The following is a 26,699-nucleotide window of genomic DNA, read 5'->3' as shown; positions in this document are numbered from 1 at the left end:
TTACATGTATTTACATTCTATTAAAGAGGGTAACATCAGACACCTTAAGCTGCAATTCTTAAAAGAACAGGGTTGTGTTGGTGTTTCTGTATAAAGGACAGGAGCGGAATAAACCCATTTAAATGAAAATCGAAACCTTCATGAACGTAACCCTCATCAGGGAAGCAACTTCTGAACCTGAAGAAGGGAATCGTTCAGTCTTCCTGTAGAAAGTCTTCCACCAGTAACTGGGTTATTTGAATTTATGTATTCCTGAGGAACAACTCCATCATCCGACTAAGCTTTGACCGGCCAGAGACTCACTTGTAATCTCCCTCCAATTCACTACCTGTGACTTTTTATGATTTGATGACTTTCCTCCAGCCCTCTCCTTAAGCTTACCCTTGTGTCAGATCCAACACACACCAGGAAGTCTCTTGGTTACAACTCTCACTTTTCGCAGTTCTGGGTTCACTGGGCTGCTCCACTTTGCTAGCAAGAGATCTTCATGAGACCTCTGCCTCAGCCTAGCTGGATTCCACCCACTTTTCCTGCACCACTGCATCCTGAACGGCTCCCAAGCATGCACCTATACTTGGCATAAAGCAAACTCTCTGTGGCGGGCACCGATTTGACACCACGGTCCAGGCAACTTGGGTTTGCATAGCCTATATAAACAAGTGCACCCTCCAAGCGCAGGTTAACAGGGCATGCACAGGAGTACGGAACAAACTGGTGCCTCTGAAGCTACCCTGGATCGCTCAGTTCGTTAGAGCGCAGCGCTGATGACACTAAGGTTGCAGGTTCGATCCTTGTATGGGCAGCTGCATCTTCCTGCATTGCAGGGGGTTGGACTAGATAATCCTGAGGATCCTTTCCAACTCTACAATTATGTGATACCCCTTTTAGGTCCTATGACAAGGTAGTATGTACCTAATGAATGCTGCGGTTTAGAGCTTAACCATATCCTGCTGCCCATTTTGGGATAATGCCAGAGGCGCCGACCCACCCTTATTCCATCTTCGAACAAGGATGAGGGGCACGTTTGTTGCTTGCAGTGTATTAACTCTCAGGCACTGCTGAAATATAAAAGAGCGCTCACAGCTCTCTCCTTGACAACCTGCGCTTGCACATTTTCTTTTCTCAAACAAATCATTTTTATTAAGAGACAGGTGCACCCACCTCTATTTAACCGAGAAGCAGGTGCTGTTCAAACATACCCCTAGACCCCATTCTAGAAAAGCAGCCCGTGTCCCTGGTGCCTGCCTGCTTAGGGAACTTGCTACTGGATTGTCCTCCCCCTGGATCTGTCGTGCTATACAACTCGAGATGGGACTTCTGTCCATTGGAAGGGGTCCTCTGCCTCCCTGCACAGTGACTTGGGCTGTGATCGGCCCAGATGGTTAAAATGCACTTTCATGGTGCTTTTGTCCGTGAGCAAGAGAACATTCTTGAGGTCTATCTGCTGGGGGGGGGGAGTGCTTGATTTCAAGGGGAGCTGCTGCCAAACTCCAGCCAATAAACGCTGAGTGTTGCCTCTTCCACAGGCAGCGCAGTGCGAGATGCTGGCATGTGAGCAGCTCAGCCATGAAGACTGTAGTTACGCCCGTGTGCCTAGGTCCCTGAAGAGATGCCTCTGTTGAGACATTTGCTGCCTAGGAAAGAACGCCTCAGCTGGCATGCGAGTGGGACTTGTTCGTGAGACTTGTGTGATATTAACTCCAGCAGAAGCAGCCACTGGAGTGTCCTGGCACGAGGCACTAAATCTATGCAAGATATTGTTGTTCCTTGAAGCCTGCTGCATTGTGGCTTAGGATCGCTTGAGCTTTGGCGTGTGTTGAGCCAGGAGGAAAACGGAGAGTAAAGGGAGGAGAGGAGAAAGTGCTGGACCAGCTGGTCATGTGGGCTCCTGCCTGGGCAAGCGGAAGGACACAATCCACTGAAGGGCTGACTTTGCTAATTTTGCTGGGGGAAAGTCTGCATTCTAACCCAGAACTGGCCCACCATCCGGCTGCTTGCAAAGGGAACCCAATACTGGTTTGAAAGGATGTATTGGGTGTGGGAAACTGCTGCAATCACCAAAACAGAAACTTCAAACCAATGCGAAACCAAACAAAGGAGCCCGTGAGTTCCTCGCCCCCCCCCCACCCAGCCCCCAGGCAAAGATAATGGTCCTCAAATACTAAAGGTGCCTTCTCAAAGTCCAAACAGTAGAGCAGAACAACTGGGTGTGGCATTTGCAGGGTACAACCGAGTGTCCTGAAGGAGGGAAATAAAAAGAAGTTGCCGATCGACAGCACAGGCAAGAACTGGTGTGGATCCTTCCCTGTAGAAATCAGAGAGCACTTTCCTCTCGAAGGCAAGCGAGCTGTAGCTCTTTTTCATTTGTGGACGGCTTCCGTTCAAAAATAAAAAAGTAAGTCTAGAACACCGCACTGTATACACACAGAACACAGATATAGCAGCAAAAGGTAACCTTTGTTTTTTGGGGGAAAGCAAGAAGGTGCATCGAGACAGAGAGAGAAAGAGAGAGTGTGTGTGAGAGCCCCTCTCGGGCCAAGCCCTCAGAATTCCTCGTGGACATTTCGTGCGTAGTCCATGAGCTTGCTGCCGGTGAAATACTCGCTGTATTTCAAGATCTCCTCTTGCTCCAAGTGGTGGTTCTGGTTCTCGTCGGCCACGGCAATCATCTGCTTCGCTTCGTTCAAGGCGTTGTATTCGTTCATGGGGTCCATGTATTCCTGGGGAAGGGAGAGAGAAAGCAAAGGGCGTAAGAGAAGGCTGCTGGATCCGGCCACAGCCTGTCTAGTCCAGGATCCTGTTCTCACAGGAGCCACCCTGTGCGAAGCCATCAAGCAGGCCCCAAGTACAAAACCACTCTCCTCCCCCTCTGTAGTTTCCAGAAACTGAGGTTCAGAAGTGCTGCTGCCTCCGACGATGGACTGGTAAAATGGCTGCGTCAAAACCAAGCCAGAAGGGGAGGGCCACTTTGGAGCAGCATTGGCAAAAACTGGCCAGAGGCAGGATGGGAGGGAGCTGGGTGCCCTTGCATAGCTACTCAGAGTTTTCTGGACAAAGGGGATTAGCTGAAGTTATCGTAACTGGCAGAGGACCTGACTAGCACACAGAACAACAACAACAACAACAACAACAACAACAACAACATCTGGCTGGGTCTCCCCAGCCACTCTGGACGGCTTTCAACAAAATATTAAAATACAGTAATGCATCATCAAACACTAAAAGCTTCCCTAAACAGGACTGCCTTCAGATGTCTTCTAAAAGCCTGATAGTTGTTTTTCTCTTTGACATCTGGTGGGAGGGCGTTCCACAGGGTAGGTGCCACTACCGAGAAGGCCCTCTGCCTGGTTCCCTGTAACTTGGCTTCTCACAGTGAGGGAACCGCCAGAAGGCCCTCAGCGCTGGACCTCAGAATGACCCAGGTTGAAATACCCTGGCATGTCTGGTAAGAAGGATCAGCTGTTGAGTGATAGGAAAGGCCTCTCTGAAAGAGCTGCTGTCACCGCCAAAACAGAGGTTTGTTCTGGCTGGTCTAGTGCTTTGACTTTGTATAAGGCTGTTTCCCACATGATTTAAGAAAATCAAGCCTTGATTTTCGCTGTACCAGGACAGGTCAGTAGTAACCACATCTCGATCTGAGGTGTGTTTCTAGAACTCTGAGTTTTACTCTGAGTAGGACCGACACTGGACACAACCTGATACAGTGGTACCTCGGGTTACATATGCTTCAGGTTACAGACTCCGCTAACACAGAAATAGTACCTCAGGTTAAGAACTTTGCTTCAGGATGAGAACAGAAATCATGCGCCAGCGGCGCGGCGGCAGCAGAAGGCTCCATTAGCTAAAGTGGTCTTCAGGTTAAGAACAGTTTCAGGTTAAGAACGGACCTCCGGAACAAATTAAGTACTTAACCCGAGGTACCACTAATCTGAAAATCTGGACTGAGTTAATTCTGCTTCTGATGTGGTGTACTTGCAGAACTTGGCTGTCTTTGGTGTGGAGCTTGAGAAGAGGAGACAAACTTGATTATAAGTAAAAAAATCTGTGCGTACGGAAGATTTTCTTTTCTTCAGAATACTAAACCCCCAAAATGAAATGTACGGCGAGATATACAAGAAACCCTAAGCCACAGCCTCAGTGGCCTCGTCTGCAGGAAAACACTTTATCAGATTCAGGGTCACATTATCAGAAAGTATTTATTTCAGAAAAGTCCCCAAACTTCCTGCTGTGAGTCTCCCTTCTCCGAAACACAAAGAGCTTTGTTATGGAAGGACACAAATGTGCAGATTCGCCCAGGGTTCAGATACCCAAAACTTTGTTTCAGAACATAGCCGAAAAAGGTCTAACTGCCTCCGTGACAGACAGTGCGCTAATTTCACTTTTTCCAAGGTGGAACTGAGAAAGGGTTAAAGTGACGTCAGAAAGAGCACCAAGCAAACCTCGTTCCTAAACAACGTCTCAGGAAGCGAAGGGGGCCCACGGCGGCGCTGATCACCTGCTGCGATACAGCTCAGATGCAAGACAGTAGGAAGTTATAGGTAGAGCTCTTTATCTCCCTTTGGCATCTGAATTCTTTGTGGAGCAGGGTGCATGACCAGCAGGGGGGTGCGCCTGCTTGTTTCAAGGGGGTGGGGGGTGGGAAGCAGCTTTTTCAGAATTCAGAAATCAATAAGCTTGATTAAAGGTCAGAACATCACTTGACACTGTGAACCTGGTAACTGTTAGATGCAGCTTTATAATTCTAATCTTAACTTTGCCTTTAAAAAAAAAAAAGTTGGATGCTAATTTGAGATAACAATACAGTTCAGTTTCCTGTATTATAATTTATATACCGCCCTTCATTTATGGAAGAACGGTAGCCTCTTTTTAAATGGAAGAATGGAGGCCTCTTTTTTTGGAGAAATATCGTAACGTGATGAATTCGCGAGGAGGATTTGAACTACCAGCAACAGAAATAATGAGAGATGATTGTATTATGGTCATGATATAAAAGGGGGAAGTCACAGGGTACAGCAATGAGATAGAATTTAAAAAAAACACACTACGGGAAATGGAATGGAAGGACGAAAAAAATTATTATGTATTGAAATTTGTGGAAATTTAATGAAATATACAGTTAGCTAAAGTGGTGCTTCAGGTTAAGAACAGTTTCAGGTTAAGAACGGATCTCTGGAACGAATTAAGGACTTAACCCGAGGTACCACTGTACTACTCTTCTTCTAAGGATCACAAGGCAGTTCACGGTATAAAAACTCAGAAGTGCATAACGTTGTGTATATATAGAATATTTTGTTTAGTGTTCCTTGGAAATATATATTGCACAATATCTTTTTAATTATTTTTAAAGTAAAAATCTGTATTTCTTTTTTTTAAAAAAAAGGATCAGGGCAACGGGGGAAGCGGGGGACATGTAACAGTGTGTGTGTGCCTCTCACATGGGATTTCAACCAAGATACATGAAAAAGTTCGCAATTTGAGCATATGCAGCCACAGCCAATTCCCAGGACACACTCACCTCCAGCTCTTCCATAGTGACGATGCCGTCGTGGTCGGCATCAATGACTTCCTCGAACTCCTTCTTCCTGTCTTTCACCCAATCGTCATCAATGTCCTGAGCCTGCTGGTTCTCCACGGTGCCGACGGGCAAGGAGATGAACTCGGAAAGGGTCAGCTTCTTATCACCGTCCTGATCTGCAAAGATTACAGCGTTTGACAGTAAAAATAACAGGACACGCAGAATTCAGCATGCGAGTTGCCACCAACGTCCCACCATTCCGGACTAGGTACCTACCACATGTTCAAAGTGGATGGCTTCCCTCAAAGAATCCTAGGAACTGTGCTTTGTTTAGTGTGCTGGTGATTTTTGCTCTGTGGCTACAGTTCCCAAGAAGCTTTATTTTACTTTTTTAGCGGGGAGCTTTAAATGTATGATGTGTAGGTAGCTCATTGCTTCCAGCAGGTTGTAAACTGGACTGGGACAGTAACCTTTAAGAATATTTGCAAAGGAAGCATCACCGAGAGCCAGTGTGGTGTAGTGGTTAAGAGCAGTGGACTTGTAATCTGGTGAACCGGGTTCGCGTCTCCGCTCCTCCACATGCAGCTGCTGGGTGACCTTGGGCTAGTCACATTTCTCTGAAGTCTCTCAGCCCCACTCACCTCACGGAGTGTTTGTTGTGGGGGAGGAAGGGAAAGGAGAATATTAGCCGCTTTGAGACTCCTTCGGGTAGTGATAAGGTGGGATATCAAATCCAAACTCCTCTTCTTCTTCTTCTTCACCGCTTCTGCCTATCAGGTGGGCATTTACCCAGAGGCCCAATATACTTTCTGCCAATGAATAGCGAGTTGGAACTTGGGCTGGGGAGACCAGAGTTCAAATCCGCTCTCCTCAGAGTAAATCCGGGTTAAATTGTTCCCTCTTGCCTTAAAACCAGCACTGGGGGGACCCTGTGGCCCTCCAGTGGTTTTAGGACTACATTTCCCATCATCCCCGGAAACAGGCTAATTTAGATAAGGATGATGGGAGCTGCAGTTCAACAACATCTGGAGGCCAGCAACCCTTGGTTTAAATTTAAGGTTTGTTGCAATTTCACAGCAAGGTACAGAAGGTACAGAATTATGAATGCTGGCCAAAGCTCCATGGATAAAAGGAAAAGATAAAAATGCAACAACTAGGTTCGAATGCATATCCTATAATCATCCACCTCTGTTTGGAGATATAGGGTTGTACCCAGTGTTAATTTCACTATGTACAGACTCACTGAAGTTAATGAACACAACTAACTTAGGTCCACTAATTCCAGTGGGTCTACTTTGTGTAGAGCTTAGTTTGATACAACCTACAGAACAGCTTATATTAATATAAGAATTCACGTCAGGCTGGCTGGATTTCTTTTATTAATAATGCAAGCTGACAATTATTTTTTTTGTTATATTTGCTATGCTATTTTTTAAAGAGTTTTTTTAGAGTTAGAGTTCAAGCCAATTCTAGTCCTACTCAGAGTAGGGTTATCTTAACAGACATGACTAACTTAGGTTCATTAATTTCAGAAGCATAATTTAGCTGGGTAGAATCTAGTAATCTTGAGGGGGGGGTAGCAACTTTTTCCATAGAAGACAAAGACAAGGTAATGCAAGTGAGCCAGTGGGATCTGGAGCCAAGAGGTGGACTAGGGTGCCACCTTCTGGCCAAGGAGGGTGCTACAACAATTAATTAATCCCTACTTGGAATTCTAACCATTTTACATGAGAAATGTAGGAGGTGAAATTTCTATTATCTCTGGAAAGGAGGTGAAATTTTTAAGAGTTTCACAGGTGTGGCAGGTGGCCAGAAGAGGGAGAAGTGTTTTTAAACTCTTATTTTTCTTCTGAAGGAATATCCCCAGCTTCTTCAATGGGCCTGGATCTACCCAAGAGGCCACAGCCTCAGGCGACAGTTGCTGAGGGCCAGGCAGCAGACAGAGCCATGTTCCCCCTGCGGCTGCCCGTGCTCCGCTTGGCTGCTGTCTTCAGCCGCAGATTATGACGCGGCTGGCGCTGAACCGAGATACACTTGCCTGCCTGCTTGGATTCTGCAATGGGAAAGCGCTAGCTTGCCCTTCACGGCAGGCACTGAAGCAGCGTGGCAGCCAGCCTGGCTGCCGTATTCTCCCGCAATCCCTCATTCCGAAAGCCATGGCGTGGTGCAGCACAGCCCCAGATGCATTGTGGGAACAAAGACCACCAAATGAGGCCACATCATGGCTCTGCCATGGAGGCTGTAACCCCCCCTTGCATCTGACAAATTTAAAAAAAACTTGTCTGCCTCCTTCACCCCATGAAAATATCCCTGAAAGCTGCCCTTTCGACTTCAACAGGTATGGAAGCTGTCTCCAAAAGCTGGAAACTGGAATGTAGGAATCTGCCTTGCACACAGTGAAACCACAGGTCTCAGTACAGTGGTACCTTGGGTTACCTTCAGGTTACCTACGCTTCAGGTTATAGACTCCGCTAACCCAGAAATAGTACCTTGGGTTAAGAACTTTGCTTCAGGATGAGAACAGAAGTCGTGCTCCAGCGGCACGGCGGCAGCAGGAGGCCCCATTAGCTAAAGTGGTGCTTCAGGTTAAGAACGGACCTCTGGAACGAATTAAGTACTTAACCCGAGGTATCACTGTACTGCCTACGGCATGGATGGGGAACCTGTGGCCCTCCACAGGTTGCTGAACAACTTCCATCAACCCTGGACAATGGCTGGGGCCAATGGGAGTTCAGGAACATCTGGAGAGCCAAAGGTTCCTCAGCTCTGGCTTGCAGTGACTGGCAGCTGCCCTCCAGGATTTCAGGTAGGAGACATTCCTGGAGATCATGGAATTGTAGAGTTGGAAGGGACCTTGAGGATCATCTAGTCTACCCCCCTGCAAAGCAGGAATATGCAGCCATCCCATATGGAGATCGAACCTGCAACCTTGGCATTATCAGCACCACGCTCTAACCAACTGAGCTGCAGGGGATTGACTATATGAGAAGATGATGCTCTGCCCCTGAACTATGGGCCCTGGATGGTTTCGTGGGAGCCGATTAAAACTAAATCCTTCGAAGACAGAGGTCCTCTGGCTGGGTCGGGATGGTATGGGGATGAGGGACCAACTCCCTTCTCTTGTGGGGGCTGCCCCTGAAGCTGTACCAGAAACTCCAGCGGGTGCAGAATGCTGCAGTGAGGCTCCTCACAGGGTCTCTGCCATGGCAGCATATTCACCCAGGGCTTTTCCTGCTGCATTGGCTCCCGGTGGAGTTCAGGGTCAGATTTAAGGTGCTGGTTTTGACCTTTAAAGCCCTTCACAGCCCAGGACCCTCGTACCTACAGGACCGCCTCTCCTGGTATGCCCCACGGAGGACCTTAAGGTCCATAAATAGCAACACCCTAGAGGTCCCGGGCCCTAAGGAAGTCAGATTAGCCTCAACCAGAGCCAGGGCCTTCTCAACACTGGCTCCGGCCTGGTGGAACGCTCTGTCTCATGAAACCAGGGCCCTGCGGGATCTGATTTCTTTCCGCAGGGCCTGTAAGACAGAGTTGCTCCACCTGGCCTTTGGCTTAGAATCAGTTTGATTCCCTCCCCCTCTTTCTTTTTCCTTTCTCCTCCTGTGAAGAGGCTGCATCCTAATGTTTTAATGTTGTATTTTAATCTTGTTTTTTAAATTGTATTTTAATCAACTTGTTTTTATTATTGGTTGTTAGCCGCCCTGAGCCCGGTCTTGGCTGGGGAGGGCGGGGTATAAATAAATAAATTATTATTATTATTATTATTATTATTATTATTATTCCTTTACTGGGAACATAGCCAACTGCCTTGGAATGAAGAAAGACTATTGGCTCACCTAGCTGATTATTGTTTACACAGACTGGCAGCACGGCTCTCGGGGCTTTTAATTCCCAGACCTAGTGGGAGATGTCACAGACTGAACCCGGACATTCTGCATGGAAGGCAGATGCTCTTCCAGGGAGCTATGGCCCTTCCGCAACTCTGTGCCCAATGCTACCTTTCACAGGAGACAACCCACACTCCCCTCTCTGTGTCCCAAGTCTCCCTCTGCCCACTATACCAGCAGCCCACAGGAGTAACCATTCCGCATCCTCCGGGATCTCATCCCCATCGGACATCTCTCCAGGAGGCACTCCAGCAACGTTAGTAAGCAGGGATGAGGTCAAGTTTTCATGAGATTCTGCCCGTGACGGCTTGGAAACATACCCAGATCCCTGACGATTTCCTTCACCATAAACTTCAACATTCCCCTGCTGTGCTCTGGGTGAAGGAAGGACAGGAATTCTTCTTCATTCAGCAAAAGGTCCGTGGGCGGATTGTCGGCTTGATACCAGCGGTCTTTCAAGTTGTCAAGGACTTCCTGTGCTACAGATCAGGGACAGACAAACAGATTTCTTTCTTTCCGTTTTAAAAATCACATTCTCTTTAAATTTGATCTGCAAGTTTTGAATACGTATTGCAAAGCTTTTCTTCTTGTGAAATAGCATTGTTAAAAAAAAACATCAACAAGATCAAGACTGACCCAATGTAGCCTGCAGACTGGAATTTCCCCAACCCTGATATATGCCCTATAATGCTGGAAGTAGCCATTACCTTAGTGGCAGGACAGCTCCTTTGCATGCAAAAGGTCCCAGGCTTCATCCCTGGCCTAAGAACAAAATAAGTGTCTGCTGGGTCAGGCCAATGGCCCGTATCGTCCAGCATATTTCTCTCAAAGTGTCCAACCAGAAGCCCCAAAGAGAGGTCCGCAAGCAGCACCTGACCACCACAGCAGAGAGTTTTAACAAGACCCCTATTCCCCTCCCAGAGCTGCAATCCCCTGAATGATTTAACAGCCAACCACTTTTAGCAGGAAACACTGGGAACTAAAGGCTTGTGAAGGGGACAGGGATTTCGTAACTCTCAGCACCCTTAATTAACCATACTTCCCATAATTCCTTGGGGGAAGCCATGGCTGTGAATGGTGCAGACGGGGCCTTTTATTTCCTTTTTTATTAGTGCAGTGGATTGCTTTAATTAATAAATAATAATAATAATAGTAATAATTTATTATTTATACCCTGCCCATCTGGCTGAGTTTCCCCAGCCACTCTGGGCGGCTCCCAATCGAGTGTTAAAAACAATACAGTATTAAATATTAATAAATAAAATAATAATAATAATAATAATAATAATAATAATATATTTATACCCCGCCCATCTGACTGAGTTTCCCCAGCCACTCTGGGCGGCTCCCAATCGAGTGTTAAAAACAATACAGTATTAAATATTAAAAACTTCCCTAAACAGGGCTGCCTTCAGATGTCTTTTAAAGATAGGATAGTTGCTTATTTCCTTCACATCTGAAGGGAGGGTGTTCCACAGGGTGGGCACCACTACCAAGAAGGCCCTCTGCCTGGTTCCCTGTAACCTCACTTCTCGCAATGAGGGAACCGCCAGATGGCCCTCGGCGCTGGATCTCAATGTCCAAGCTGAACGATAGGAGTGGAGACGCGAGACACTCCTTCAGGTATACTGGACATAGGCCGTTTAGGGCTTTAAAGGTCAGCACCAACACTTTTAATTGTGCTCAGAAACGTACTGGGAGCCAATGCATATCTCTCAGGACCGGTGTTATATGGTCCCGGCAGCCACCCCCAGTTACCAGTCTAGCTGCCACATTCTGGATTAATTGCAGTTTCTGGGTCACCTCCCACGCAGAGCGCATTGCAGTAGTCCAAGTAGGAGATAACTACTTGACTACGATGGCTAACTTCTTTGCAGGCCTGGGTTTGATTAAAGAGGGTTCATATGCATTATAACTTATAAAGGTGTTCTTCTCCCTTCTCCTCTCCAGAAGTGGGGACGAGATAACAACAGAAAGCTACGCAGCATCTCAAAAAGCTCCAGGTCTCCCCAAAGATGCCTTTGGGCTGGGTGAGGAGGCCTGGAAGCCACACTCCCTGGTCCATGTTTGAAGGGGGCCTATGCATCGAAGGACAGATCCACACCATTTAAAGCACATGACTCCACCCTAAGAAACCTGGGGAACTGTAGCTTCCCATCCAAGAGAGTTGCAATTCACAGCCCCACTGTTAATTTACCTATAGTTCCCAGGATTCTTTGGGGGAGCTGGTGTGCTGCAAATCTGTGGTGCGGATCAGCTCTGGGCAAGACTGACTTTTAAGCTCCGTCTTTTAAGGAGTGTCTTACGCCTCCAGCAAGCTTCTTGCATCCGAGCGGCTCTGGCAAAATGAGCAACGGCAAACCCCTAAGGGGAGCGATATGGAAGAGGGAAGAGTCTGGAGAGGAGGCAGCCGGCTTCCTTTCATGCTGGAGTGGCAGCAGATGGGCTTCCCTGCTCCATATGGCGCACTGCTCAAGACACAGTTGATTAAGGCAGCGTGTGCGTAATGCATGCGGATGAGATTAAAGGCTTGCATGCAACAAATGCCAACAGCCTCGCTTGGGATTGGATGGCACAATATACTTGCGTACGCGTGTGCGTGTTTTCAAATTTGACCGTGCCTGTTCCACTTCTAGCGATACGCTCCTCCAAAGAAATACTGCTTTGGTCAATAATGCTGCTGGAAGTGAACTTTGTGAAAGGACATGTCTCTAGTTTAGCAGTTCACGTGGTCAATGCGTTCAGTGAACTGCCCTGAGATCTTATGAGAAAGTGCGGTAGAATAAATCTAATGAATGAATAAGTTTCAGAGCCCTGGCAGAAACGCCAGTCGACACAGGGATGCTATTCATAATAAAAGTGTTAGAAATCGTGAAACAGCTGCTAAGGGCAGGGTGCATTCAGAGTTCTATGGCTTTATATAGAGTACAGTTCTGACTGTTCCATCTTAGAATGGGTATCACGGAAAGAGTAAAGGTGCTTAAAAAAAAGTGGGCAATTAAAACAATCAAATTAAAAGAAAAAGCAGCAGGGTTAAAAGATCTGGGATGTTTTGGTTTGGGAAAAGGGAACGAAAGGAGGCTGTGTTTATCAGACTGTGTCAAAAGAACACAGACCGATTACCAGAAAATGCTTTATCGCACACTTCTGGATTGTTGTAACCTGACCCTGGTTTGAACCCAAGCCAGACTACAGCGCTGGTTCCTTTAGCTCAGAATACACTATCTGATAGGGGCTCTCTGGGGTTTCAGCCCTACCCAGGGACTGAACCGGGCAACCTTTGTATGAAAAGTGTGTCCTCTGCCACAAAGATACAACTGCTATGTGTGCGCTGTAATCCTGCAGTAGCACAGAATGAATTCCCCAAACCCCTCTGTTTGGGTGCTCAGAGTCCCCGCTCTTGCAGAAGGAAATGCAGGCATCTGCGGGGAGAACCCAGGCCATCCAGCTCAAGCGATCTGGCTTCCCGCTTCCTCATCCGAAGGCAAATGAGGAGAAATCCCCCCAATCCCTTCCTTTTCTCCCTTTGAGCTTGGCAAAGAGTTCTTGTGCAGCCCACTTGGGTAGCCCCTCTGAAAGAGTCTCCTTCCTGCCAGTAGAGTGAGTGAGTGAGTGGCGTTAGCCTATTCTCAACCCCTTGCCTCCTCTGCAGGCAATTGAGATACTGGGCAGATAATTCAGCTTCCAGAGAATCTTTTCTTAAAAGATGCATGATCTTAGCTCTTACAGTTGTAAAGTGTGGGGGGGGCGGGGAGGGCAATGCTTGCTGAACTCTCAGAAGCCCATGGGGTGGATGAACACCGCTGAGAACGGTTAAGTGCGGAGCTCCTTTCCTCCCCCTGTGTTAGCTTCCCCCAAAGAATCCTGGGAACTGTAGTCTGTTAGGGTTGATGAGAGTTCTCAGAAGACCCTCACAGAGCCACAATTTCCAGAGTGGCTTAACGATCAATATTTCTGCCCAGGAATTGAAACTCTGAAAGGGGAATAGGGGATCTCCTAACAACTCTCAGCACCCTTAAACTACAGTTCCCAGGATTCTCTGGGGGAAGCCATGGCTGCTTAAAGCGGCATGATACAGCTTCAAATGTATAGTGCAGACAGCATCTTATGCTACTGTTCCATATTAATACTGACTGGCAGTGGCTCTCCGGGATTTCAGGCAGGGGACATTCCCAACCCCACCTGGAGATGTGAAGGAAAAGGAACCTTGCGACTTTCTGCAGGCAAAGCAGATGCTCTGTCACTGAGCTGTGGTCCCTTCCCAATTCAGACACCACAAGTCGCAGGAAGCTTCCTTGACTACATTTTGGGGAAACTTTCACTGAACTATCATCTCACAGTCACAGGATTGTTGCAAGCATAAGGTGTTTAGTTTTTTTTGGGGGGGGCAGGATGACAATGTACCCTCTTCTGAGCTTTCTGAAGGAAGAGCAGGATCAGTTTACTCGATTTTTTTTAAATTTTATGTGCCGCTGCTCTAAAATGAGCAGCCCAGCTATTAACCAGTAAAATCTGCAGAGATCTTGTCTACTTTAAAACTCAGTGCCCAGGCAAGCATTTCAACCCATTCCAGGAACTGAAGGCAGAACATGACAGTTTTCATGTGGTCTTTGTGGGAGGTGGGCAGAGAAAGAAACCAGCGCCACTTACTTTCCTCGTCTATTTTGAGCTCCTCGTTGTTTTTGATTTTTTCAGCCACCTCCTTCTCGTTCATCCCCTTGCTTGCCAAGAACTTGATTTTGTACTCATCCCAGGACACGTGACCTAGGGGGGAAAAGGAACCAATTCAAAGGAAGAATATCCAAGCGGACAAAAACTGTTTTTCTTTTTAATGCATGGCATGAAGGAAGTGGATATAGGATTTTTCCCCCTCTCCAAACACGAGAACTTGGGGACATCTACCGAAGCTAAACGTTGGAAGATTCAGGGCAAACAAAAAAAAAGCACGTCACACAGAACGCCATTAAACTATGGAGAGTTTACGGAGAGCCAGTGTGGTGTAGTGGTTAAGAGCGGTAGTCACGTAATCTGGGGAACCGGGTTCGCGTCTCCGCTCCTCCACATGCAGCTGCTGGGTGACCTTGGGCCAGTCACACTTCTTTGAAGTCTCTCAGCCCCACTCACCTCACAGAGTGTTTGTTGTGGGGGAAGAAGGGAAAGGAGAATGTTAGCCGCTTTGAGACTCCTTAAAGGGAGTGAAAGGCGGGATATCAAATCCAAACTCTTCTTCTTCTTCTACGGAGCTTGCTCCCAGAAGAGGTATACTGGTGGCCATCAATGTGGAAGGCTTTGAAAGAGGACAAATTCACGGAGCATAAGGCTGTCATTGGCTACTAACCCTGAAGGCTGTGTTCTACTTTCATAGTCAAAGGCAGTCATGCTTCTGAATACCAGTTGCTGGAAGCAGCAGGAGGGGAGAGGGCTCTTGTGCCAAGTCCTACTTGCAGGACACTGGGGAAGGAGCTCTCCTGCCACCTCTTTATTTTGAATTGGTGATGCCACATTCTGCATGCAAAGCAGGTCCCCTGCCACTAAGCTATGGTAATAGTAATTTATTATTTGTACCCCGCTCATCTGGCTGGGTTTCCCCAGCCGCTCTGGGCGGCTTCCAACAAAGATTAAAAATACATTAAAATGTCACACATTAAAAACTTCCCTGAACAGGGCTCCCTTCGGATGTCTTCTAAATGTCAGGTAGTTGTTTATTTCTTTGACACTTAATGGGACGGTGTTCCACAGGGCGGGTGCCACTACTGAGAAGGCCCTCTGCCTGGTTCCCTGTAGCTTAGCTTCTCGCAGTGAGGGAACTGCCCGAAGGCCCTCGGCGCTGGACCTCAGTGTCCGGGCTGAACAATGGGGGTGGAGACGCTCCTTCAGATATACTGGGCCAAGGCCGTTTCGGGCTTTAAAGGTCAACACCAACACTTTTGTCCCTCCCCTTAACAGAAACGAGAGTGTGCCTGCATCAATGTGACCCACCAGGCCTAAGGTGACCCAACAGCTGGGTATTTTGGCCCCCAAAGGTGCCCCCAAAATCCACTCGCTGGTCTACTAGGAGCAAGTGGCCTTGACTCTCCACCAGCCCTTACCCCAGGCTCTCGCCTGCACTGCAGTTCGGAGTAAGGTCAAGAAAGAAAAAAGGGTTTTCTGAACTGTGCCTTGGCAAATCTCGGCACATGTAAGAGAGAGACGTCCCCACGTCTCTCCAGCCTCGTCTGTGCAGGACACTAAGCCAGAGAGGAGGAGGTGGCAAACCCACTTTTGGCGCTGGTCATTCCCAGCTCATCAACAGGTTGTTTCCCCAGCAGGAAAAGATTCCCTACCTGGCCCAGGAAGCCCCTGGCAGACAACTGTATGGCTGGTGGGCTGCATGGATGCTTCTTGCGCTACATGCACACCATGCAGCTGCCTGGCAGCTGGTAAACTAAGGGTTGGCAACCTGTTGCTCTCCAGGTGCATTGGACAGCAGCTCCCATCCCCCTTGCCCATTGGGCATGATAGCTGGGGCTGGTGAGAGCTGGAACCCGACAAACCTGGAGGGCACCAGGTTGCCTGTGCTGCGCTGAAACATGCCATGACAATTCCTTTTGTGACCGAAGCTGCCCCATCTATCCGTCTCCTACCATCACCATCGGGGTCCACGGCCCGGAAGTGCATTTTGTTCTCTTCCACAGCCTCCTGGAAGTGCTCTTCTGTCTTCTCCATGATCCAGCGCTGCATCTCCTTTGCACTGATCTTTTTGTCCTTGTTGATGTCGACTCTGTGGCAGGGAGGAAGAAGAAGAGGAGTTTGGATTTGATATCCTGCTTTATCACTACCCGAAGGAGTCTCAAAGCGGCTAACATTCTCCTTTTCCCTTCCTCCCCCACAACAAACACTCTGTGAGGCGAGTGGGGCTGAGAAGAAGAAGAAGAGTTTGGATTTGATATCCCTCTTTATCACTACCCGAAGGAGTCTCAAAGCGGCTAACATTCTCCTTTCCCTTCCTCCCCTCCTTCAGAGAAGTGTGACTGGCCCAAGGTCACCCAGCAGCTGCATGTGGAGGAGCGGGGAATCAAACCCAGTTCACCAGATTACGAGTCTACTGCTCTTAACCACTACACCACACTGGCTCCCAGAGATAGGAAAGGAGTCAAGTTAGAGCTCCAGAGGTGAAGGGCATGTTGGACTAGGACCTGGGAGACTGTGTGTGTGTGTGTGTGTGTGAATCTCTGTCTAGCCATGAAAGTCGCTGGGTGACCTTGGGCCAGTCACAGTCTCTCAGACTAACCTACCTCATAAGGCTGCTGTGAGGATAAAATGGGAGCCGGAGAGAGAAACCATGTACACCACCTTGGGTGAAAAAAGGTGGGATAGAAATGCAGTCAACTAATCTATGCGGAATGGAAGAAAGACAATTAGTTCTGATGCCAGAATAACTGCGGTTCAAGCCTCTACTTGGCCACAAAGAAAACCTGTGTGGCATTTGGATCTAGTCACCCTTGGAGATCAAAGACTGGAGCACATGTAGGGAACATCTAAGCTCACTGGTGCCAGATTAAATCCCTGGGATTTTCCATGTGGAAAAGGCTTCCTCCTGAAAACCTTGAGAATGGATTTTTAAAATGTTTTGACGATATATATATATATATATATATATATATATATATATATATATATATATGCTTTCGTAGATTTTCACGGGTACAGGAATGCAGGTTTTGGTGTCTTCGGGTGTCTTCCCGTGTAAGAGTCGGGGTGTCTGTGCGACGTTTCGACGAGGTCTCACTCGTCATCTTCAGGCTGGTGCTTTCGGCTTCTTGTTACTGGAACAGAGCAGAATCTGGTGTTTGAGTTCCTATAAATACTGTTGAGGGGTGTGGTGTATAGCCTCCAACGTTCTGGGCAGAGAGGAAGCTAAGAATCATCCCCAGAGAAAAATCATCCAGATGCCCCAAACTCTATGGTCTCCCCAAGATACACAAAGAAGGAACACCACTCAGACCAATAGTCAGCTCCATAGGCTCACCTCTACAAAATCTCGCTAAATTTCTCGCTAAGCAACTTCAGCCCTATGCAGAATCCATCGCTTCACACGTTACTAACTCCTTCCAGTTCATAGAAACAATAAAGAAGCAATACCTACATCCCGATGACCTACTTGTGAGCTTCGATGTTGTATCTCTCTTCACTCAAGTGCCCATTAATGAAGCCTTGACAGCCATTCAAAACAAATACAACCCCCCCAAATACATCCTGGACCTGACCAACCACTGCCTAACCAACACGTACTTCATCCACAATGGACAAAGATACAAACAGATAGAAGGAGCACCTATGGGATCACCCCTCTCACCGGTCATCGCAAATTTGTACATGGAACACTTTGAAACCAATGCTTTAGACAAGTCAGAACACAAACCCAAACTTTGGCTCAGATATGTTGACGACACCTTTGTAATTTGGCCACACGGGAAAGAAAAACTAGATAGCTTCCTCACACATCTCAACAGCCTACACCCCAAAATACAATTCACTATGGAAATAGAAGACAACAACCAACTCCCCTTTCTTGACGTCCTAATCTACAAAAAACCTGATGGCTCCCTAGGACACACTATCTACCGGAAAAAAACACACACCAACCGCTACTTACATGCACAATCACACCACCACCCTGCACAAATAAACTCCGTAGCCAAGACTCTCATCTCCAGAACCAAACGCCTGGCTGACAAAGACCACTTGACAACTGAGTTACAGAATCTCTCAAATGTGTTAATCGCCAATGGATACCAGAAAAACAGGGTTACGAAGCTAATCCAAAAAGAAACACCCCCCAAAAACCAAGACACAGAAGAAAACAATGGCATGGCCCTCCTTCCTTATATCAAGGGCACTACAGACAAAATCAGCAAAATCCTCCATAAACACAATATCAAAACAGCCTTCTGCACCAACCAAAAAATAGCCAATATCCTCAGAAACCCAAAAGACAAAATCCAGCTGGAAAACCAAGGGGTCTATGAAATACCCTGCAAAGTCTGCCCAGCCACGTACATTGGACAAACAAACAGACGAATAAATGCACGTATCGCAGAACACAAGAATGCCGTCAAAAAAGAAGAAAAAACTTCCTCTCTTTTCCAACACATGAAAGAAACAGGACACGAAATTAATTTTGCAGATTCCAAATTGCTCTTTAACATGGAACATCACCACAAGAGAATAATCATGGAAGCCATCGAGATAGAGAAACACCCTCACAACATGAACAAGCGTGACGACACGTCCCGCCTGCCAGACATCTGGAAATTAGCCCTCCCCACAAAAACCGACACCAGAACCAGAGGCACACAGAACGCCGTCACCAATCAACCACACCAGACCCAAACCCAGACCCTCTCCACAGACATATTACAGACTCCATCCAGTAGCCAAACTATAGTGGCACCTCCGGATGCTGCACCCCCCTGCAATCCCTACACAGATCTGGCTGGCACAAGGCACAAAACCACAGCTCGCCCCTATACACGAAGCCAAGCCAGAGCACAACTAAATGCAGCACAGCCATCTTCTCAGAAAAACTCTTCACAAGCTCAAGAGGTCAAGACACGAAAGCTTTAGCAACTAATCTACACTTAATGACCCACCCAGTGGTATTCAGAATATCACTCATGAAATCACTCAAGATATCCCTCAAGTAATTAAGGAACAAAAGAAGAAAAGGCACACTAATCTAGGAACTTCCTCTCTGCCCAGAACGTTGGAGGCTATACACCACACCCCTCAACAGTATTTATAGGAACTCAAACACCAGATTCTGCTCTGTTCCAGTAACAAGAAGCCGAAAGCACCAGCCTGAAGATGACGAGTGAGACCTCGTCGAAACGTCGCCCAGACACCCCAACTCTTACACGGGAAGACACCCGAAGACACCAAAACCTGCATATATATATATATATATATATATATATATATATATATATATATTCAAAAAAATTTAAAACCAAGGGGTTCAATTCTACTACTGTGCTGAGCACACCCACATAAATTACTGACCAGTGCATGAATCAAAAGAAAAACTCAATATGAAATCAGAGAGCAAATGTCAGTAACCCTTTATACTGAGTTTTTTTTAAAAAAAAAACCACCATGAATTGTGTTGGAAATTTTATATTTTATATACTGTGTTTACTCAGGAAAGATCCCTGCCACTCTTCACCCCAATTGTTGAGATTTACCTCTTCCTCTCTCTCTCTTTTTAAAAAAACCATTTGCTTCCTGAGATCTGGCTGGTCAAATTTCCTCTCTCTGCTCCCAAGGGGATACCGGAAAATAAAAAGTGCTTGCCCTTTGCACAAGATCATTTGCAAGGTCAAGGCAAAGGCAGGCAAACTTCTTGTGACCTGCCCTTTCTGAGATGAGAAGGGAGGAGGGATAGGGGGCTCCAGAATGACATACAGTCACTAATCGGCCGGCAAGAGCTCTAATCAGCTTTTGAATTCATTATTGCCGGCTGCTTATCTGCGATGCACTTAACAATAAACCTTTTAATTTGCAGACAGGATGTCTGGGAAGTGGTTACCGACCCAACCGCATCAGACACACGTGATAAATTATTCTCAAGCAAAGGTGGCTGGACAGAGTGACATCTGCACACTCACAGCTGATTCCCTCATTCAGAGACACTGGCTGAGGGCAAAGACTATTGTAGGGCTGAGAATTCTGCAAGACCTGGAGACTATGAGGGTGGGCTATTGGTTGGCAGTTTTTGCTGGGGTGAAGATTTAATTTTGGGGATGCTTAGAATGCTCCAACTACCGCACAATTTCACTCATTTCACATGCTAGCAAGGTTATGCTTAAAATTCTACAAGGAAGGCTCAAGCAGTATGTGGACCGAGAACTCCCAGAAGTGCAAGCTGGATTTAGAAGAGGCAGAGGAACCAGAGACCAAATTGCAAACATGCGCTGGATTATGGAGAAAGCCAGAGAGTTCCAGAAAGACATCTACTTCTGCTTCATTGACTATGCAAAAGCCTTTGACTGTGTTGACCACAGCAAACTATGGCAAGTTCTTAAAGAAATGGGAGTGCCTGATCACCTCATCTGTCTCCTGCGAAATCTCTATGTGGGACAAGAAGCTACAGTTAGAACTGGATATGGAACAACTGATTGGTTCCAAATTGGGAAAGGAGTACGGCAAGGCTGTATATTGTCTCCCTGCTTATTTAACTTATATGCAGAATTCATCATGCGAAAGGCTGGGCTGGATGAATCCCAAGCCGGAATTAAGATTGCCGGAAGAAATATCAACAACAACAGATATGCAGATGACACAACCTTGATGGCAGAAAGTGAAGAGGAATTAAAGAACCTTTTAATGAGGGTGAAAGAGGAGAGCGCAAAATATGGTCTGAAGCTCAACATCAAAAAAACGAAGATCATGGCCACTGGGCCCATCACCTCCTGGCAAATAGATGGGGAAGAAATGGAGGCAGTGAGAGATTTTACTTTCTTGGGCTCCATGATCAGTGCAGATGGTGACAGCAGTCACGAAATTAAAAGACGCCTGCTCCTTGGGAGAAAGGCGATGGCAAACCTAGACAACATCTTAAAAAGCAGAGACATCACCTTGCCAACAAAGGTCCGTATAGTAAAAGCCATGGTTTTCCCAGTAGTGATGTATGGAAGTGAGAGCTGGACCATAAAGAAGGCTGATCGCCGAAGAATTGATGCTTTTGAATTATGGTGCTGGAGGAGACTCTTGAGAGTCCCATGGACTGCAAGAAGATCAAACCTCTCCATTCTGAAGGAAATCAGCCCTGAGTGCTCACTGGAAGGACAGATCGTGAAGCTGAGGCTCCAATACTTTGGCCACCTCATGAGAAGAGAGGACTCCCTGGAAAAGACCCTGATGTTGGGAAAGATGGAGGGCACAAGGAGAAGGGGACGACAGAGAATGAGATGGTTGGATGGTGTTCTTGAAGCTACTAGCATGAGTTTGATCAAACTGCGGGAGGCAGTGAAGGACAGAAGTGCCTGGCGTGCTCTGGTCCATGGGGTCACGAAGAGTCGGACACGACTAAACGACTAAACAACAACAATGTTTGCTGTTATTTGGTATCGAGTTTTTGAATCTTTATTGCTGGACCTTATTATAAATTATGTGGGGATGGTTTAACTTTGCTGTATACTTATTGAGATGTTTTCATTCATTGTTCACGATTTCTTAGGCTTTGCTATGTTTTTGTAATTTTGTAAATCCTCTGGTGTTGTAACCTGCCTCGGGCATGGTTTGCTATGGAAAGGCGGTATACAAGTAAACAGTGGTGACTGAACTGCCCGCTTTTTCAGTTACCTGAAGCAATTGCATCAGCTCCAAATTAAAAGGTGACATTGGTCGATGTTAACATACACCACTCACCCAATCTAAATTGCACCCTGAAGCTTCTAGGATCCCTGCAGTGGAAAGAATCACATCAGGGAAATGGCTTAACCCCCTATTGGACACCAGGTCCAAGGCCTGGCATCTCCAGGTACAGCCAGTGAGTTAGACTAGCTTTCTCAAACTTCCTGCGCTGCAGAAGCTACAACTCTGAACAGCCCTACCAGCCAACATGGCCAACGTTTCGTGGTGCTGCAAAACATCTGGAATGCACTGAGCTGATGACGTCTATGCTAGATGGACCCAAGTTCCTCTGTGCATCTGCCTCAATTCAATTTGGAGCAACACTCACTTTGAGAAAATAACCATGAGCTTCCTCCTGTTCCTTCGTGGTTCTGAATCTTCGTCAAACTCCTCCATCTCCTTCCCAAGGAAGACCTCCTGGTGGAACTCCTTGTTGAGATGCCCGTCCATCTCCATCTTGACCCCATTCAAGTGGTCCGGGGGCAGGATCTCGTTCTCATCGTTGTTCTCAGCCGCCGCCTTCTCTTTCAAGGCAGAGTTGTTGGCAGGCCGTGCATAGACGTCCATGAGAAGGAAAACAAAGAGGAGGGACAGGTAGATGGAGCCCAGGCTGCAGATGAAGGCCCGTTTCGAAACCATCGCTCCTCCCCTTGAGCGTCAGCAGCTTGTAATACTGGTATGGCAATGGAATACCCTGGGAGGAAAACCAACAGGTGAACATGATCCATTGTTTCCAGGCGGTTTTTATGAGCTCAGAGGCTGAGCTCAGTAATTCCCCATTAGACACAACATTTCGCTCTGGATAGTTAGTCCTAAACGTGGACCACTGCCTTAACCTTGGGCAATATTTTCATAGCATCTAATTATTAAGAACATAAGATCAGTCCTGCTGGATCATACCGAACGTCCTGCTAAGAATTCAGGAACCCTGCTGGATCAGGCCAACGGTCCACCTAGCCCAACAACCAATCAGATGCCTGTCGAAAAGGCTATAGCTAAGTGGCAGAGTGTCTGGTTCGCAAGCAGAAGCTCCCTGGTTGAACCCCTCTGCATCTTCAATAGACTCTGGGATGAAACTCTGGAGGGCCACTGCCAGTCAGAGCTGGCAACACCCAATGATCTAACTCAGCATAAGGCAGCTTCCTAGGTTCCCACAAAGGCCAATGGTGATGGGAAGTCTGCAAACAGGAGACAAGTGCAAGAGCACTCTTCCATTTGTGGCCCAAAGCCACTGGAATTCAGAAGCCAGGTGCCCTTCTTTCCAGTACGACAGGTAACCTTTGACAACCTTGCAAAGTTGTCTTACTCCTCCACACCACCATTAAAGCTGTCTCAGGTTGGCAGCCGTAACCACATTTTGCAGTAGAACACCACACCTGCAGATGGACTTTGGAAGTGTGCTGCTGGTGGTCATCAGCTGACTGCTGCAGAAAGCAGCACACCTTCAAAGGAGCTTGCTCTCAGCATTGATCAGCTGACGGGCAAGTAGGTGACACCAACCACCTGTCAAAACTGGCCCATTTTTTGGGCGGGGGGGGGGGGAGAGATAAAGATCTGGCCCTCCAGGCAGTCCATGTAGCATAGTAGTTAAGAGTGCTGGACTAGGACTTGGGAGATCAGGGTTCAAATCCCTATTCAGCCTGGATCAGTCACTGCCTCTCAGTCTAAGCTACCTCATTGGGTTGTTGTGGGGATTAAATGAGGAAGGGAGGGGGAGAACCATGCACACCACCTGGAGGTCCCTGGAGAAAAACGGTGGGATATAACTACAATAAATATGTAACTAATTCAGTTCCGCATTCTGGTCTACGGTCAGGTGAACAAAATGCTGCCCCTTAATTTTGTAGTAGATAAATAAATAATACTTTTGTAGTAGGTAATATTTTATATATTTATTCTGACAAGTCTTTTTTAAAAAACCAAAAACCTATTAACATATTTCCTTAACATATACTTTGAGGCTTCAAAGCACATACATTTCAGTAATCCTTGAGTGTCAGCCAGGTGCAAAAAATGGCACCCAGACTTTTTGAGGTGCTCGCAAATGGAGATTTTTTTAAGGCACAAAATGCGTCTGGCACCCTGCTAATTTCGAACCCTGCTCCTGGAGTAAGTCAGAACCACAAAGGTAGGTACTGGTACTTTTACTCAGTGTACCATCCCACCCACCCACCCCATGACACAGAATTCATGCACAATTCACACACACTTTTGCTCATTTTTTAAATTGGAAATATAAATATGAGCGATATTCAGAGGTGTCACTAGCTCACTGCTCCTCAGAAGAATTTGCCATATTAACTTCTAATGTTTCACCCTCAACAGATTCCAATAGACTCAAAACTTGTCCAACTGGTCTACGTTGGATACCCTTTGCATCCAAGGTGCACTTAAAAGGCAAATTTCACCAGGCAGGTGCTAATAATTAATGGCATCAGAGCAGGCTTTAACTCTTCCCCCCAACTGTTGTGGTTCTTCTGCTTTGTAAGGAGAATACCCTATTAACGGAAGTTCAGTCCCAGATCCCAAGCTCTATTAAAAGTATGTCTTCTGCTTCAGGGTCTATTAAAAGGCTTCACTTACTTCTTTTACAGACTCCAGCACATTAAGAAAAAGACTAAACTAGAGAAGTCCCATCTTATGCATAGTAAACCACAGTTTAAAACGATCCATGGTTTAATGTGAATGCACAGCACATTACTGCACTCTGATAAAGTAGCGGGCACCTCACTTCTCCCTCACTCCTGCTGGGTAACAAGCCATGGTATGGCTTAGAATTGTGTCCAAATAAGAGCTCACTGTTTGGCTAGCCATTTCCATTCAGATTTTTGGGTCACTTGTTTCCGACAAAGCTTCTTTCATTGCCCACAAGTTAAGACACTTCTAATACACCTGACATTTTTTGCATGCCAAATAGGAAAGTCACTTTGCAATATGTTTCTTATAAAAGGAAAAGGGAACTATACTTCTGTTCTGCTCAGTAAAGAAGTGCTCTGTCCAAATGTTCCAACAGGAACAGTTGTTGCTTTTATAAAAGGATTTTTTTTACCCTTCACATGCCTTTTTTTTTGTCTATGCTATAAATTCTGCACATGCTCTTGAGAAACAACCTAAAAAATATCCCAGCAACCAAACAGTAAAACCAGGGAAGAGACAAGTCTATTCATGCACAAAGAATCAATTTTTAAAATAAAATAATAATATCCGTATGGATTGTATTCAAAGCAGACCCACTGAAATAAATGAAGCTAAATTACCAGTGCCCACTGACTTCAATGGGTCTACCCTGAGTAGCAGCACTAACAGTGGATATTTATTTCATAACATTTACACACTGCTTGACTGTAAAAAAAAACTCCTCCAAGTGGCTTACAGAAAGTTAAAGCCGAGAAAAATTCACAAGCCTACTTTAAAACATACAAAAGCTAAATTTTTTAAACAGATTAAAATTATTATGTATTCCCTGTCCCCCTTGGTTTTAATGCGTCTGTTGGGAATGGGGAAGGTTGTTATTTGTCTGGTTATATGTCGCATTGGGTTTCCCTGGGCAACATAAAGCAACTAAACAAATAATAATTATAATAATTTAAAATTTAACATTAACTTTCTAAGCACCTGGGTAGGCCTGCATAAGCAATAACTTTTCCAAAAGCAGCCCTGCGAAGGCGCCTCCTTGATCTCAATAGACAGGTAGTTCCAAAGTGCAAGCGCTGCCACGCAAAGCGACCAACTTCTCTTATAAACGCCAAATGGGCATTACGTGGCACCCGCGAACGTTATTTACAGCTGTTTATTCCTCCGCAATTTGTTTGCACACAGATACCCCAAAAAATGATTCCCAAAGCAGGTATTAAAACCGGCAATTAAGGAGGCGCGATAACCGATCCCGCTGGGATCGTTTTCAAACGCCCTTGAATTGAAACGTAGCTGACAATCCAAATAATAATAATAATAATAATAATAATAAATCATTTTTAAAAGCATGCAGGAGAAACAAATAAAACGGAAAATTCGTTCAAGGGTATCCATTGAAAGAGCTGGCAAAGCCCCTCATTCCCACTCTGTCTTCCCCGCCCCAATTCGCTCCTCCTGCGCTCTGCGTATGCTCAGAGGCTGCCGTGACCTTCTGCCCTGCTCCCATGCCGGCTCCATACCTGCCCCGCAGGCCACGGAGGCTCCTCATGCCCAGCCCCGCCTCGCTCCTCTGGGGCTTCCTCTCCGCCTCCCACTCACAGACAGACAGACACACGCCGCGCGCCTGCCAGAGGGAGGGAGGCTGGCCGGAAACAGGAAACGCCATTCGCCGCTCCGACGAGAGTTGAGCCCGCCTCTTCCGGACCTCCCGAGGCTGCCCGAATTCAACGCGAGGACCTCCCTCTCCAGTTGTATAAAGACTAATTAGTCGCGGCGAGAAGCGGCTGGTCTGTCTCTTTTCGACTCGCCGTCATAAAATCTGAAATGAAATACTGCCTATTCAACTCTACCTCTTGTTAAATACTACTGCAACAGCAGAACAGGCACCTTGTTTGGAAGCTATATTTATATATATAAGGACCTTTATATAAAAAAGGGAAGACATGCTTGCTTCGGGCACGTGAGTCTTACGTAGCCATTTTTGTTTTGGACCGTGCGGCTGCTGCATTTTTATTCCCTGTGCGGTTTCACTGAATTTCACTAAATGGCAACTTGTTTAGGTGGGATAGGTGTCTGTGTACCAAAAACGAAAGGCTGACAGGGCCTTTCCCCCAAGTTTAAGACCGCAACCGCTTCGGCTTCAGCTGCCCTAAGGCAAGATGGCAGATAAAAACTCGCACAGGAAAAAAGAACACCCGAGGGAAACGCCCTTAGTCAAGATGGCGAGCAGCCGCGGCTTTCATTGCCCTAACACAAGATGACCGATA

The 26,699-nt window shown here is 46.6% G+C and overlaps 1 protein-coding gene across 1 annotated transcript; it reads right to left on the bottom strand.

Moving 5' to 3' along the window:
• Positions 1-26,080, bottom strand: SDF4 (stromal cell derived factor 4). Its single transcript, XM_082230405.1, has 7 exons — positions 25,953-26,080; positions 22,127-22,492; positions 16,029-16,165; positions 14,056-14,169; positions 9,726-9,884; positions 5,516-5,691; positions 1-2,720 (listed from the first exon to the last, which is right to left on the bottom strand). Exons 2-7 carry the CDS (start codon positions 22,435-22,437, stop codon positions 2,544-2,546), a joined length of 1,074 nt encoding a protein of 357 aa, XP_082086531.1. The 5' UTR covers positions 22,438-22,492; positions 25,953-26,080; the 3' UTR covers positions 1-2,543.
• Positions 26,081-26,699: the final 619 nt, after the last annotated feature.

This window comes from Podarcis vaucheri (assembly GCF_965113315.1).
Source record: "Podarcis vaucheri genome assembly, chromosome: 7".
In the NCBI taxonomy this organism is placed as follows: domain Eukaryota; kingdom Metazoa; phylum Chordata; class Lepidosauria; order Squamata; family Lacertidae; genus Podarcis; species Podarcis vaucheri.
This window is presented reverse-complemented; position numbering and strand designations above follow the sequence as displayed.

Excerpts from the sequence above, each read along its gene's own strand:
- SDF4 (XM_082230405.1), bottom strand. The coding sequence starts at position 22,437 with ATGGTTTCGAAACGGGCCTTCATCTGCAGCCTGGGCTCCATCTACCTG. Across the intron at positions 14,170-16,028 it reads CGTGGACCCCGATGGTGATG|GTCACGTGTCCTGGGATGAG; the intron begins GTAGGAGACGGA and ends TTTCCCCCCTAG. Across the intron at positions 5,692-9,725 it reads GGAAATCGTCAGGGATCTGG|ATCAGGACGGTGATAAGAAG; the intron begins GTATGTTTCCAA and ends TAATCTTTGCAG.